At 38.5% G+C, this 13,926-nt stretch overlaps 1 protein-coding gene across 6 annotated transcripts in view; it reads left to right on the forward strand.

The window, feature by feature from the left end:
* Positions 1-13,926, forward strand: part of asic1c (acid-sensing (proton-gated) ion channel 1c) — a 66,715-nt gene that overhangs the window by 37,743 nt on the left and 15,046 nt on the right. The window contains exon 1 of one of the 6 annotated variants that reach the window (XM_027020276.2): positions 765-1,298. The exons of the other annotated variants lie outside the window; for them this stretch is intronic. Within the exon in view, the coding sequence (XP_026876077.1) occupies positions 771-1,298 (528 nt within the window). The 5' untranslated portion in view covers positions 765-770. Of the gene's footprint in view, positions 1-764; positions 1,299-13,926 lie in introns of those variants that run through there. 6 annotated transcript variants of the gene reach the window in all.

Below are 13,926 nucleotides of genomic sequence, written 5' to 3' on the forward strand. Positions count from 1 at the left end.
ATTCCCCCAAAAGCTACAGTGCTAAGATGTCCATACTTGTTTAGAAGAAGTCACCTCTTTAGTAGTCTGGGCAGCAGTTTATAGTCCCTGTTTGTTGACATGAAATTCAGTGGTTATATTCAAAAGCTCTACATCTATTAAAGAATGGAAAGATGGAGACAGAGATGATTTCCAGGCTACTTAAGTTGTTGAACTGCCTACATAGAACAACCTACAGCAGCGGTCTGTCTCTCTAGACTGTAAATGCTTTGGTTAAATTATGTAGCAGAAAAATCTAACTCACTGTCAGTTTTTCAAAAGTTCTATTACGGAATTTAAAGATTTTTTCCTTTTCACTCTCCTGTTCACTTTTCTGAAATTTGGATGTTATGGAAAATGCTTTTTCATAAAAGTAAACATGTAAAATAACTTTCTTTTATGTTTATACTTCAAAATCTTCATTATATTTATTTATATCCTTCATTGATTTCATCTGTGGTTTCATATTTGCCTCCTCTCATTGTCCATTCGATCCACTGAGGGACCAGGTCTAGTCCCCTAAGAAACCCAACCTCTGGCCCTTCCCTTACCCTCCAAGAAAGGAAAATGCACGGTCAGCAAGAGGAGGGGTATCTCGTTTCCGACAGCCCTCTTCCATTCTCTAGGACATCTCGCAAAAACTAAGAAGCCTTTTTCACGTGAGCTGTTTTGGGTTAGCCTGTGCAATAAGGTCTCTGCAAAGACAGAGTTGACGCTGTTCAACGTGCTTATTATTTTTTTTGGCTGCTGAAATGCTGGGCACCCCTGAAGAAGAGGAGCAGCCTCGGCCATCGGACATCACTGTGTTTGGAGCCAACTGCACTCTTCACGGACTGAGTCACATCTTTCTGCCTGGAGGGATTACCATCCGCCGTGCCCTCTGGGCATCTGCCTTCATCAGTTCGCTCTCTATCTTCCTCTACCATGTTGCCGGGGCCATAATGCAGTACTACAAGTATCCCTATGTCACCATACTGGATGAGATGGATAGTCCAAACATGTACTTCCCGGCCATCACCCTCTGCAATTACAACAGTTTCCGTCGTTCCAAGATGCAGCGGAATGACCTGTTCTGGATGGCAGGATTGCTTGGCGTGGAACAGGGTGACTTTGACGCCTTCATGGCTGCCCTTGGACGGCCCACAGACAACACCAAGTTTTACCCCAGCAAGACATTCAACATGCTGGAGTTTGTGCAAAGAGCAAGTCACAGCATTGAAGAGATGTTACTAGACTGCAAGTACCGAGGCAAGGAGTGTGGACCAGACAGCTTCTACCCAGTAAGTAGCCAGTGGACTGGGCACAGTCATTTCTCCCTCCTAGAAGAGATGGGGAAAATGGAGTAAGCTGTTATTTTTGCTTGTGCCTTTTCTCAAGAAATAATAATTTGGCAGTGTCTGCCAATTTGTGTCAAATGTGAATACGAATGAAATTTTAGGGATGTTATAAGAGGAATGTATTCAGTTCAACTGGAGAGATAAAACTTTAATGATATTACCACTGTCTCTTTAAATACACAGAGGTCAGCAGTAGTTTATACAAGCCACACTGAGTAGCTCAAAAGTAGTATTATATAACAAGTGAAATCATGTTAATGACCAGAGAACTAAGAGTGATTTTGAAATAAATATCCCCAAATTTTCAGAAGCTTATTACCTTTTAAAAATCACCCCTACACACATCTACCCAGGAAAAGAGGGGGGAAAATTGAGTTGTAATGCCCTGCTTGCTTTGCAAATACTAATTGTTACTTTCAGTCGTGACATTTCCACCATAAGAAAACAAATATTTTAATAAATCCAATATCTGCAAATAATAGATTTTTAGTAAGACGATGCAGCTTACAGTGGAGATAAAGTGTGGTCTCACACTGACTTCATTCCACTTTTGCTTTGGCTTTAACCCTGTGTGAGTAATTAGGGCTCAATCATTACTCATGCTGAAAGAGAACCAGGCAGGGAGAGACAGGAAGCCACTCAGGCACATCTAAGTAGTCTAAACAGAAAACCTTCCAAGTGTACAAGACACATAAAGCACAGTGCTGACCCCAATATACTTTAGCACCATATCCATAAATTCTAATCATAAACATTTCATATTGCATCTAAAAGAGATTGCGCTTACGTGTGCGGCAGAACACTCACCTGCAGTGCTCTGTGCAGGGGAAGGATTACCGTGGAATAAAATGCACCACTGATTTGAGTAATGAACGTGGTGACTTTGTCACTATTGGTAGCTATTCTTGATGCTGATCTATAACTAATGCTGCTGAACAAGAACTACTTTACCACTGCTGCAGTTATTATAACAAGATTATACAGTTGATATCGCTTTTAAATGCAAGTGAGGACACTATTATTATTTAATTTTTCTACAGAAAACATTACGTAAACAATACCCTGATTCTATCTCTATGCCTTTAAAATCAAAACATATATCTGTATTTGAGGTTTAAGTGTAAATAAAAAATAGTATTAAAAGAAGTGGCTTCACTGAGCTGTCTGTGGTGCTGGACCTCTTACAGAGCTGGTCCTAAGCAAATGACAAGTTTTCCTCCAGTTCTGAGATGAACTCATTTAACATGAACCCATCTCTGCCAGCAAGTTAAATTGAAGTTTGTAGGCTATCACTGTTTATACACTGGATACCTTATACAGTGATATGAAGTACATTGCTTCATTCACAACTCTGTTTCTTTAAACCATAATCTAACTTTAAAAAAATTATAGAGCCCACACATCTTATTGAACATTCCTTCCTAGAAAGGGCATCCTTTGAGCAGCACAGGCCTTTGCAGTGTTTAGTGAATCTGTCATGCCCTTGCTGGAACCAGGCTTTGGGTTACAGCTGAGAGTCAAGAATGGGAGATGTTTTGCCTGGAGCAGGAACAGATTAAAAATGCATGAATCCTTTCAGGTGTAGAAGGCACAGAGGTCTGACTTTTTTTGCAGGTTCTGAATCATTAAATCAAAATACCATATTTGCACAGGGGATTATTATCCAGAGAAACAGAACGTTTTGGACAGAGGTCCTTCATCAGCTGTGCAAGCAAAAGACTGCACACACACACACACACACACACACACAGTGTGTGTGTGTGTGTGTGTGTGTGTGTGTGTGTGTGTGTGTGTGTGTGTGTGTGTTTGTGTGTGTGTGTGTGTGTGTGTGTGTGTGTGTGTGTGTGTGTGTGTGTGTGTGTATGCTTTCATCCAGTATTACAGTATTACAGATACTGCATGTATTTGTCTTCTAAGAACTCACCCTGTAATTGTGCTGCTGGCAAGAAAACAGGTTTCCATTATAAGAATCTTTGAATAGTGTGGAAACATCTGAGAGCTGATATTGTCTTTCAGCATTACAACAGATAATCAATGTTACAATACAAAACAGAACTGTGATATTAGAAACTCATTACAGAGTGAGCAACTAAGCTCAGAAAAAGAAATACCTGATGAAATCATTACCACAGGATGCTATATGCAATCTATGTATTCAGGTTTCAGTGTGATGGTATAAGCCAGTTTTAAACTTTAAAGGAATTTTACATGATAAACAACAAAACATACTTTTTCAGAGTAATTTAGTAATTTTAGAGTAATTTAACATGGTTTTACAGTGCTTATTTGTCTAAATGTTTTATTTAGAGATTAATTAAAAATTACCTCCCATATTATTATTAGTTAATCTTTAATGATTGTCATAATGATTATTCTACTCAGAACTCTATATATGAATTAAAGAATAAGGAACATCTTGTCTATTAATATTATATCAAGTCAGGTAATTTTCTGTCCAGTCTGAAGGAGTCTGACCATCCTAATGTTATATGTTCACTATTAACTTATAAACAAGCAATGGTTTTTTGAGTCGTTCTTGTCACCAGCATGACTGTTCAACAAGAAGGTCTTAGATTATGGCACTTCTTATTGAACAGTCAAGGGATGTGACTGGCTGTTTGCTGTTAACATACTGCTGACAATAAATAACCAAAATGCCATTGTTTGTTTATAGACATAATGATCCTACAATTCTCATCCCCTTTAAAACTCCCCATTGCTGTTAATGCTCCAGTTGACCAGGAATATGGACACACAGGGAGGAATAAATTCTAGATTCACCAGTATCACTCCTGGGATTTATTATGAGTGCATCTATATATCTAGACTGAGATGGCATCTGTTGAAGCCAATCTTCTATCTTATGGGTCTGTATCATTACTGGGACAACCTTGTTGTTAACCTTCCACATTCCCTCTATTTCTTCTTTCAGTGGATGGTATTTTTCAAGCTTTCTCATAGTCGTTTTAATGCTTTCATCACTTGGGGATGCCACATCTATTACCACTGCTGTTTACTGCATCTTATCTACCATCAGGATGTCTGATTGATTCAACATTACTTGTATATCTGTCTGGATTTGGAGGTCCCATAGGATCTTGTTGTTCTCCTCCATTCTCTGTGGTTCCTCCCATTTGGAATTGGGGGCATCCAACTCATTTCCAGAGTGTGTGTGTGTGTGTGTTGCATCTTTAACTGCTTGATTAGAACATGGTTCATTGTGGAGAAGGTAAGGGGCTTGGGGCCCACACTGATTAAAGCTGGCATGCACTAAAGATCCATTTGAACTGATTCACCTACTATTCACAAGTATTGTCAAGGCTATTCCCAACTGCAGATTCACATTATTCAGCCCACAACAGTAAAATATTCTCCAACAACAACTGATCATGACATTGTTTTGGCATAGTGTCTTTAGTTGACCAGTAATATGTAATTGTGAATTATATCCCTTTTTATATCTCTGCATTTCAATTTGTCTATACAATTAAGGAGTGAGCCACATCAGATACATACATTTATATTATCTTATTATCTGTTCTTAGATAATATACCTTTAGAGGACTAGACCATACTGAAACAGTACTATATTTTTGGATTGGGATCAGTATTAAGTGGATGTGGGATTATTACATTATTATTGTTTTGGTTTGGATGCCATTGAATAAGATTAATACATGAAGCAGTTAATGTTGCTAATGAGTTAGTTTGTCTTTTTGTGATAGTAAACAGAGTCTATCCAGTCTTCCCATTCAACCCAGTCTTCCTATCTACCAAGTCTTGAAAGAAGGCTGTCCATCACATTTTTCTCTTTTTATTTTCAAAGCAAACAGCAATTGCTTGAGGTGTTAATAGTTTTTGCAATTTTACTTACATTTTGGGTAACATATTTAACACTCCTCACTTAAAGACATTTCTGAAGTCTACAATTAAACCCCATGTTACTTTAATATATTGATTTTGGGCTACATCATCAATCAAAGTATTCCAGTCTATTTATCTGTAGCCATGGCAGGTTTATAATGAGCTTTGGTAAACTGAATAGCACCTTCATCAAAGCTGAATGATTGATTCAGTGACCTTGTGTCTAGAATTACCTTTGTCCAGTGTCAGACAGCAGTCTGTCCGGATGCCTGTGCTACTCTATATTAAGTCTTTCCCTGTCTTGCGCTTTTCCTGCATCGCACAATGATTTGATTACAGCTTCTACATAAACTGAGCTTGCCCAGGAAAAACATGTTGCGGTAAAAGATGCTGCACTTAATGTATGTACTTGTTTTTTGAGTTTTATATGGTGGGCAAAAAACAAAAGAGATATAATAGTAGAGAGACAAAATTTAAATCAATGTAGCGCAATATGTTGGTTCTGATTACACCTCTAAAATGGTGAACACAGCCAGACAGCTTGAGCTTGTGAAATATCTCCAACTGTGCTGATGGGGAAGGATGGAGAACAGCCTTGTGAAATGGCAGCAGTAAACATCTGGGCTCAGCTGTGAGCTATTTGATTTATTAGATGAAAACATGATGTGATCAATTTCCATTTCTCAAACGCAGCCACATCTCACATTTGTCTTATTTAAGTACTTGGGGAGCTCCTCCAAACCTGAATATATGTACACAAGGATACACACGCACTCAAGGATACACACCCACACACACACACACACACACACACAAACACACACACACACACACACACATACACACACCAACCCTAATATAAATTAATAATTCTTTCCATTTCACTGAGGTAAGGACCAATACAAGCATCACATTGAGCTGCAATGATAAAAGCACCTCTGCTGTGCCGGTTTTAAGGGGTGAGTGTAAAGACCTGCCAGTGTTGGAGTGCTCCTGCATTCCATGTGCTGCTTCACTGAATGACAGAACAGTTCTGCTTCTTCTGATAGGCTTCACTTGGCATGCGCTCCTCCAGCTTGGGGAGGGGAGAACAGGGGGCTGTCACGGTGGGGGGAACAGCATCTGTTATTTACTGATACAGACTGAATGTTCCCTCTGCAGAGTTGGCGGTGGGGGAACCCGGGTGCAGCCAGGCAGTGATGTAACGCCACATGACGAGAACCGCACTGTCGATGATTGCAGCCTTCCCAAACGAGTGGATTCGCAGAGCCTCACCAGCCCACTGAAACGTCTAAAATATGTGGCTGTCATACAGATCTCTATTTACCTAAATCAGGAAAAAGAACAGTGACATGACTAAATTTTATATAATCCAAGGAGAAAAAAAAAGGCATTTTAAACAAGGAATTCTGTTACTTCTTAGGAGGAGGTTTTAGTAGATTTCATTTTCTTGAACAACTTCAGATACAGTGCCCATGTTTGCATTTAAACCTCTTAGTTGACCACAAGAGGTCACCATTACCATGAAGAAGAAGAATAGTGTCTCTGAATAAATTATGTATGACTTCCTATGTAAAAAAGTATTTAGATGACATCAAAGCTGAACATAACAGAATACTTATGCATTTCTATAATAAATGTTAGGCTTCTAAAAACTTCTCTTTGTAGACACTGTCCCTTCCGTGTTCCGTGTTTTCCCTGTCATCTGTAGTTCCATTCCATAGTTTTGTTTTGTTTTCACAGTTTGATTGTGTACACCTGTCCCTCGTTTGGAGTTCATGTATTTAAACCCTGTTGTGTGCCTTGATTGTGGCTGTTCATTGTTTGCTTGGAGGTTTGACTGTTTGTTTCATTTTGAATTAATGTTTGATGGTTGTTTCTTTGCGCTCCGTGTCTTTGTGTTTATCTTAGCCCTGAGCCCTGTTTCCTAGCCCTGGATTTTCCCGTCTTAGTTATAGATTTGCCCCTATTATTGCTCCTCTCAGCACACGCGTCCGCCTCCTTACCGCTCAACATTATAGACACAATACACTGTAAACAGGTGCTAGTACAATTTGTACTTATGTATTTTGCTTAACCAATATTAGCTTGGCCTCTGAGAAAGCTATACATGAGATTATTGTAATGAATGTAAATGTAAAGGGTCTGTTTAAGATCTTTGCCTCTTAATCCTGCAGATCTATAAATAAGATTCTGATTAGTGGTGAAGTCTATTGAAAACAAAAGCTGTGTCCTGGTTAGCTTGCTTTCGCAGGACAACTTAGCCTCAATCACATTCCTTAGAAGCATTTGAGAATGGTAAAATCAAATGTGTTGCCCACTGCTGTCATATGCCCATTGAATAATATGCTCTAATTCCAATTTTAAATCCATTTCCATTTATATTGCAGAGATTTCTGTACTGTGGGAATTGAGGGCAATTTTAGTGAAAACCTCACAATACTTCTTTCACAGTGATGTGGTGTTGCTCAGGCTGCAAACCTTGAAAATTTGCTAAGAAAGAGCGGTTTATGCCTCTTGTTTTGCTTTGAAGTTGCAGAAATTTAACGATGAACATGGATGGAATTATAATCAACAGTAAGAATTGTTTTTTCAGTTGTGTGTGCAGTGCCAATTCAGAACTCAGTGCCCAGACAAGTTCTTCCAAGAGATTTCCAAAATTTGAGTGAATAGAGCATTAAAAAAAAAATTTCTTTCTCTCTCTCTCTCTCTCTCTCTCTCTCTCTCTCTCTCTCTCTCACACACACACACACACACACATACACATACACACACAAACACCTAAATTAATAACATAATTTAGGTGTGACTTTCATATAGAGCCAGACAATAATTTAATGGCTTTTAGACTAGGACCCTTTGCAGTGTTTTCTGATATTACACTGAGCTATTAGAAGCAAGAGAGCATTTCTACAGAGAACTCTTTTAATGTCCTGTCATTTTGCAAAATGTTTTTTAAAAAGACACTACAGATGAATTAATCATATCTGCACCTGTAACTGATGTTTTAACTGAGGTATCTGGATTTCTACCTGGCATGGTGCTCAATAATGCAAACTGTTATTTTTTCCAAATACTTACCCCACTTCTGGAGTAAAAATGTTGCCAAATCTCATTCAACTCACAAGAACCAGCTCAATGAGGTGTTAAACGCAAGATGAACAAACCATGCAATGCTGCTGAAGTTTCACTTTTTTACCCTTGGTTTTTAACTCACACAGCGATTCTACCTGATCCATCCATTAGGCAGTGCTTGCAGTAACCTGACACTGATCAGTACCCAGTACACAGTAGATGTGACTCACTGGAGTGTTTTGACTTTTCACTGAGTCACAGTTCTTCTTGAAAGTTCCTGGCAATTATTTGGGCCCATGCCTAACCAGACTTTCTGTCTGGCCTACTCTCCAGGAAACTGCACTACATTATACAAGTTGGCTCATGTAGCTTTCATGCCTTTTTTGCAACTGGCTAAGAGACCGTGGCCTATCTCCCGAACCTGAGATCCAATTCCAGTGATGCTTTTTATAGCAAAAAGTCCAAGAGCACAATATTCCCTTCTCTTTGGATGGGAAGGATGGATTAATTCAATTCTCCTGCTGATCTACAGCAGTGCTGGCCAATCCTGGCACTCTACCATCTTCTATACCCAGAATTAATGGCACATTGTTTAAAGATACTGAGTCATGTGCCATTCGCAAAAAAAATGGCTATCTTTGAGTTGGCTCTTATAGGTGAATGTTGGAAGCAGACTCGCATATCTGATATGCACTTATTTTTAGTGAATGTAGGCAGGATAAAATAAATTTGAACTGTTGTAGTATTTTTTTTATCTTGCATTATTTTTAAGTGTGCAGTTAAATTCATTTTTACATTAAAAATATATTATATTACTTATTCATAACTAAGGCTGTTATTAACCACTTACACATATGTGGAAACCTCTAAATGTTTTGCCTATATTTGGCCTCAGGAACATCTCTCTTCAGTGACCAACAGTAGTCTACCAACATAGATGGGGTCCACTTACCTCGGTACCTTCCTTCCATACTAATGACATGCAAGTATACTAGAACAAAAAACTATGGGTAATAGAGAAATTCTGAAAACATATTTAGATTGAACATGGAAAAACATAAACAGGTATTTCTTTGCAGGAAGCAAATTCATTGTAATTAGAACTTATGACACACATGCTAAAAATGTATTTTGTAGAGCTACTTGAGGCAGGCTGTGGGGTCCAAACATAGAGATAGAAATCTTCTTTGGTTTCTTCTTACCAGAAAGTTAAGCACAGATATGGATTGTACAAAATATGAATGCAGGAACATTTACTTTATACACAGGAGTAGGAGTGTGTCTAATAAGTAAGGAATATTGTATTTGTTTTGCACTTTTTCACCTTTCATCATTAAGCAGTAATAGCCTGGAAATTAATAGGCCTGCATTGTTGCTCCAGGTAAAAAATATTACATGAATAATTGAAGCATTATAAATTGCATGTAATAAATATAGCTTTTATGATATAGACTACCACAATAGTAAATCAATTATGTAACATTAGCTATACTAATGATATGAAAAATTTTCAAAGGCATGAAGCTTGATTGCAAAGTATGCAGCAAGGTCATATGACTGGCAGTCTACCATAGAGCTCTTGCAGGCCCATACACCAAAGCTGTAGATAGTTTGACCAAATAATTGAAAACTGGGTCCTCTTTTTATAAAGGTATATTTTGTTAGCCATCTTTCTTTGTACCTTACTTTCTTACTGTACCAGTCTGCTGAGCAGGACTGACAAGTATGCCAGTGTAACGAGCACACATTTTGCACAATTGCACACATTTTCTCACTTCAGGCACTGCTATAAGGGAAAAGCCAAAGTTCTACAGCAACAATGATATGTGACAGTGTGAGGCAGACTGTCACTCAGGAGGGTAAATCTCTGTTCTCGATGCCATGCTAACATGCTGTTTCTTTGGTCTGCTGGTAAGAGCACATGTCTGTCTATTTGAAGACCCAGGATTGAGGCTGGATGTGGCCACTGGCTTCTGCATTTACTGCAGCTAGCACCTAAAGCAGAGATGTTAATTGTTTTCATACTGAGCCTTTCTTGGTATCCTATATTTAACATAAGGAGTGGCAGTCTTTTTCACTATAAATGTTGGGTCCCATGACTTGAAAAGATGGCTTTTGGGGATGAGCTTTCTGTACCGTGGTCAACAACTTTAAGATAAAGATTAAGCCACTTAAGATGGTCTTAAAATGAGATTAAAGTTTTGACAGAAGTTAGAATGTCCCCACCCATGTTCACACATGTTCTTCTACCCCCTGCCACCATGCACTACGGTAACCCACCGTGCTCTTCAGATACCATGTCTGAATAGCTGTAGGGTAGTGTTTTAATGTGGTGGAATATACACTGCCCTTTCCAAAAGACAGCTTCCAAACAGTCTGTGAAAAGATATAGTGGCATTGAAATAGAATGACAATAAATGCCAGCAAGTGGCCATACTGGGAGATGGATTAGCAAGTCAAAGGATTGTCTGATTGGCTCAAGCAACTCACAAACAATGTGTAGTAGGGACGTAGTAGGGGAGTCGATGGGACTTTACTTTATTCTTAGCACATACGTTTTGAAAGAAGAATCACTTTCTTTGAAACTAGTTTCATTAACTTTTAGAATAGAACTTGCAACAGCTGGTGGTGATCAATTTTTCATGAGGTAAAACATCAATTGCATTTAAGCCATGGTGACTGCACTCATTAATTGAGAATTCCAGCCCTAAACTATTGTTTCGGTATAGGTTCAGCATGTCACATTTTTTTAAACTAATATGTTATAACATATCAAGCATATCTGCTTGATCGCCTTCTCAGCCATGAATCCACATAACATAAAAATGTATAGAAGGTGTCTTGTCTTTAAACTGGTTGTAGAATATTTCTACAGATCAGAATTTAAGGTAAAAGAAGCAGTGTATTTTAATATTCTGTTTCAGACATTTGGAGCATAAAAATGAAATTGTATTGATGCAGTTTGCAGTGGTTATTCATGGGATTAATAACCATTTTATATTTCATACTCACTGAGAGCTTTTTTCACAATGACAATAAAACAGTCTTATCATGGCTATTATAACTGATGATATAAGTAGATCTAGCAAAATATAGAGCAAATAAAAATTCAACATTAAATGAATGGCAAATCATTAACTCTTTTAAGAAAATACGCTTTAAATTCAAAGCAAAGAGTTTAATCATTTTGTATTCTACTGTAACCACTGAAAGGTTATCCCAGAAGTATTTATGTTTCAGCCCAGTAGGAGATGCTAATATTGGGATCTGAAAGAAACTGCATGGGGTATGAACAGTGAAAAAGCAATATTGCCAGTACAGTCCAATCTAGACTAGAGCATACTATAGTATATTACAATATACAACAGTATGCTGCATGCTACATTATACTATGCAAACCACATGGTTATTAGATATGGCTTAATTAAAACTAAACAAAACCCAGCAAATTAACAACTGTTATGTCTGACAAAATAATGCAGTGTTCTAAAAGACATTAATATTTGATATTTGATAATATTTGATTCGTATCTATATACATCACACCTTGTTTTTTTCTTGAGAGAGGAATGGGAGGGTAGAATGTCACCACAAGTGCAAGAGTATGCAAAGAACAGGTTAATCGTTGGGCATGGCATTAAATTTTTGTAAATTCCAATAGCAAACTATTTGAGCCATCTGCAGTCTCCAACAAAGACTGTTGCTTTTTGTTCATGGTGGACGAGGATCCTTTATAGGTTCGTCAACCTAAAACCTTCGAACCTTTGAGTCTGTTGTCTCAATAAATGTTGGGATTCTATTGGGGACTTTGGACTTTGCTTGACTTGGAAGGATGCTTTTTTGCCAACTTTTTTTTTTACAAGCAGAATCTTTAATCATTTGAATTTTCCAACCTGGCATCACGAAGAAGCAGAACAATCTGGATCTATATGCCTGCTGCAGACCCATCCACAGTAAAATCTGGGTGGGAGGGAGGGATTTGGCTACCTCACACAAAAGCAAAGCAACGAGGCTCTGCAGCCACACAGCCTTTCTACGGGAGCAAGAAGGTGGAGGAACTGATCTGAGGAATCTCAGATTACCTCACTACTAAGAACAAAAAGAAAAGCAAAAGAAAGGTGTCAGTCACAGATTGCCTCTGGAACCATGGAACTACTAGAGAAGCAATGGACTGTAGAGTATGAGAGCTTCTGTTATTCTTCTCAGATTTGTCAGACCTTCAGCTTGGTAATGTACAGACTGTTTTATTTCTGCTATTACAGGGAATGTGTTAATATGAGCTTAATGAAGTCATCAGCTCACCCTACATGCAGGCGCAGCCATAGCTCAGTCCCAGGAGAGTGTTTGATTGCTTGAGTCTGCAGTCAGTCACAAAAGCTCCCCCCCAAAAAAAACTTGTGAAACTAGAAGAAAGTAATGACCATGCACACTGAGTTTTAAAGGGTTCAAATTAGGGGCATGCAGAGGGGATTTTAAACTATGTTAAGACAAACATCATTTCAAGAACCCATAGACAACAGGGCTAAACCTCTGGAAACCCACTCTAAAAGAAAATGCAGAGATATGACATCTGACACTAAGAAGATCACTTTGGCTTTTGTGCTTAAGACCAAGGTCCATGGTCTGAAATATAGTTTCACCCCAGACAAGTCCAAATTCCAACGCATAATGTGGCTTCTTGCTCTGTCTGCTTGCTTGGGGCTTCTGTTCACATGGTCCTGGAACCATGTGCTTTATCTCCTTTCTTACCCTGTTGTGACAAAGATCTACATGGTGGTGGCTCACCATATGACATTTCCCACCATCACACTGTGTAACCAGAATCTCTTCTGTGTGTCTAGCCTAACCAAGGTAGACCTGTACCACAGTGGCTACTGAATGGACATTGTGCACTCAAACTGCTCTGTGAACAGGCAGAGTGTAGCGATGCTGAAAGATAGTCGCCACAGTGAGAGGTTGATGCGCCAGCTGGACTTCTCTAACTTCTTGGCATGACAGAATGATTGCTTTGGCACTCATGTTCATGTTCTATTTCAAAGGGGAAAAAAAGAAAGAATGTGATACAGGGACTGCATAAGGAACCCCGCAAGCACATTTTTGCAACAGCACAAACCTGCATTCAGATTGCACCATGACAAATTTCTAGGGTGCAAGAGGCATGAATAATTAAATGTGTGTTTTCTATGCACAGACCAGATGAAAATCTCCTATAGCTAAATCTCCTCTCTGACACTTTGCAATAATAAGACACCTCAAGGAATTATTTTTTTCTGGCATTTGTGATGATATAAAAGTCCTCCATTTAATTGTGTGAAACTGTCAGTATAACAATGTAAGGAATCTACAATTTATTTAAGTACCCTTTATGTTGTTACACAATGATTTTCTCAGTGTTTCAACAAACCATGATTTTCAGAGTGATTAACAGAGTGCACTGCCTACCTAACAATTTATAGCATGCACAATATGCTGACAAAGACATTACCTTATCTTTCATCATCATCACTTTAAATGAGAGTCAAGATTTAAGAGATTAATGCGCTGCACTGTTCAGATGTTGGTAAGTAGGAAGTGAACAAACTGATCTGGTACACGACTGAGGGCTTGCAAAAAGGAAATGCACTTCAAAGGT

The sequence above is a fragment of the Electrophorus electricus genome, chromosome 10, assembly GCF_013358815.1.
Source record: "Electrophorus electricus isolate fEleEle1 chromosome 10, fEleEle1.pri, whole genome shotgun sequence".
In the NCBI taxonomy this organism is placed as follows: domain Eukaryota; kingdom Metazoa; phylum Chordata; class Actinopteri; order Gymnotiformes; family Gymnotidae; genus Electrophorus; species Electrophorus electricus.